At 39.2% G+C, this 2,902-nt stretch overlaps 1 protein-coding gene across 1 annotated transcript in view; it reads right to left on the reverse strand.

The window, feature by feature from the left end:
- The window catches only part of LOC106943667 (hepatitis A virus cellular receptor 1-like), a gene marked incomplete at its 3' end in the record, with an annotated part of 16,562 nt that overhangs the window by 7,352 nt on the left and 6,308 nt on the right, over positions 1 to 2,902 (reverse strand). Inside the window, exon 2 of the mRNA XM_015026975.1 lies at positions 959 to 1,318. Coding sequence (XP_014882461.1) covers positions 959 to 1,318 — 360 coding nt within the window. The remainder of the gene's footprint in view (positions 1 to 958; positions 1,319 to 2,902) is intronic.

Here is a 2,902-nt window from a genome sequence, read left to right on the forward strand (position 1 = left end):
AAGAAGAAGAAGAGCTGCCATCGGTACAGCTGCAGCCAAGCATGATCTAATGTTACACAACACAGTTTTAGGAAGTTGCTCAAAGTCTAAACTGGTATTGTTGTGCATTTAAGGTGTAAAGTTTACCTTCAACCAAACGCCCCCAAAGGAATTCCAGCGCCCCCCTTTTGTAAAAATTTCCACCAGCGCCCCCTGCCGTCCTCTGAACGCCCATGTTGAGAACCGCTAGTCTACACAGATCCATATCCTGCAGTAGTCTGAGTGAGGTGGCATCATGTTGTTCTTTTCTTCTCCCTCTTCCATAAATGTGTAGATTGTTGCGTCTCGCTCCGATTCCAGTTCCTCACATTTAGCAGAGCGATTAGCTTCTCTCTGTAGCATCAGTCGTAGCTCATGGAGCAGCTGGTCCTCCGTGTCGCTCGCTCTGGTTGGTGTTGGTTATTTCCTGCTCTTGTTTTGTCGTTCGCTCAAGAACGTCTGTCAGTGACGACTCAACCCTTAAAGTATCTTTATTATTAGCATCTGCATGATCCTTTCTCAGTTGCATTATCTCATCGTCTCCATTGTGTCTTTAGCTTCACTCATGTCTGAGGCTTCAGGATGTTGTCAGGCTTCTTTATTAGTGGATTTACTTTTCTTATCAGATTATTTTCTGACAGACATCTTTAGTTGTAGTAATTTGTTGTGGAATAAGTGGAGCTTTTCTTTCAGAGCTGCTTCATCATTAACCATCTTTTATAATCTGTTGTTCACAAGATACAAATAAACCTGATTTTCATCTAACAGCTTGATGGAACAAATTCAACTGGCATGAATCAAAGTTGAAAGGTTAGGATTAATCAAATATGTGACCTTTAACCTCTAGTTTGATCAGGTAGGAGATGACTGAAGATCATCATCATCTGATCTGGATCAGAACCAGGAAGCTGCTGGTTCTGATCCAGAGACAAACTCTCACCTGGAGGAGGAGGAGGAGGAGGAGGAGAAACCTGGAGGCTGATGGTGCTGATCAGTTCCCCCACATGTTTTTCTGTATCAATTCGACATTCATACGTCCCGCTGTCATTAGTCGTTGTGTTCTTCAGAATCAGAGACACGTCTCCTCTCCTCAACTGATTACACAGCAGATCAACTCGGTCCCTGTAAGATGGATGCTGGGCTCCTGGATCAAGTTGATTATCTTTGTACAGGAGGACATATTCTGTCCCCAGATCAGTTCTCTTCCACTCTGCGATTGTGATTTTCCCCTGATCAGGATCTTTACATGTCAGAATGACGTTCTGTCCAGGTTCAGCTTTGATTGTCGTGTTGTTCTGATCTGAAGGAGAGGAAACAGAGTAGAGAGGTCAGAGGTCAAACTGGACTTGCTCGTTATATTCTCTTGTGCTTCCAGATTCAATTATTCTATACGTGGAAACAAAAGCCACAGAGTTAACAATCAGAGCTCCATGTCTTACATTTTCAGAGTTTATTCCAACATTTCAAAGTATAAAATCACATCAACAACACAAACACTTCATACACACGAAGACAGACCTTCATTTACCTGAGACGAATACGATAAAGAAAAAATGTCTTTGGAGAGCGCTGATGCAAAAGTAAAATAAAACAGCAATCTGATTTGTTGCTCCTGTGTACAAACTTTTATAATGTAGGTGTGTTTTTCCTCTTTAATACATTCAAATAAGGCGTTCCTCTGCTTGACCAACTGGAAGGTATCATGGAGCCTCTTAAAAGGTAGAAACTCCCTACAATTTGCTACCAAGATCTAAGGCCATTTGTCCCCTTTGTCTGAACAAAGTGAGAGCAGAGCTTCTCCTGAACTCCTGCTGCTTTGTGGCTGTCTGAGAAAAACAGAGGAAGGTGTTTCACAGACAGGTGGGAATCTCTCCTGTCTTCTCCCTACAGGTTCCTCAGGAAGAAACTTAAAACCCTGTGGAAAGTTGAAGCAAAGGTTTATCTCCACAAACCTCATTTTGTTCTCCTGCATTCAGCACTTCAAAAGATTGACTCTTGCTGTCAACCAAAAGTAACAAAAATCATCAGATCAGAATGAGGTGAAACTCCTTTTTCTATCCGATCGGATGAAAGAATCAATCCTGAGTGTAAGAATGAACACAATGATTTTCCAAAACCTTTCACCATAAACCTGAGCAATTTTCAAATACTGAAACAAACATTTTGTTTCACACATTTTCTATTTGATTCTGAAATAAGAACAGATATTACAATTTCAGAATGAATTAATAACAAAAATTATTAATTCTAAAACTATTAGACTATTTTCAATCAGACCATGCAGTTAATAACTAAGAAAAATGTCTTACAAATTAGATGATAGTGGTTTTAGATATTCTATGTTCAGTCTTCACACCATCCCAGATGCTGGTTTGGAAAACTTTTCTGACCTTCTGTGAACAGAGCAAACTTTTCTCCTGCTCATCCAAGTGAAGCTGCCTTATGACCTCCTGACCTCTGATAACCAAACACTAAAGCTCCCTTCAGATCTCCGTCCTTCCTTCCTCTAAGTTGAAAACTTTCCCATCAATAGTTTTAGATTAAATCATTAACATGATCCTATTCTAAATTAATAATTTTGTTCAAAACAACCATCTCAATAAACCTTTTTCACATGTTGTAAGATTAACTGAATTAAACACTAAAAATATTCATTTTTCCTCAACAGTAGCCAGTGATCAGTGTAGGTCTAACCCAACAGCAGAAACATCAAAACACTGAAACCCTCAGAACCTGGAAGACAGGATCAGGGTCAAAGGTCAGTTTCTAAAGACAATTTTAAATGTTTAAAAAATGTGTTCATGATAAAAATTGCTCTTATCGACTTTTATAGAGAAAATATTTTATCAGAACAGCCATAAAAACTTAATGAAATAATATATAA

Source organism: Poecilia latipinna, unplaced genomic scaffold (genome assembly GCF_001443285.1).
Source record: "Poecilia latipinna isolate Pla-1442-1.1 unplaced genomic scaffold, P_latipinna-1.0 Scaffold5649, whole genome shotgun sequence".
Taxonomy (NCBI): Eukaryota; Metazoa; Chordata; class Actinopteri; order Cyprinodontiformes; family Poeciliidae; genus Poecilia; species Poecilia latipinna.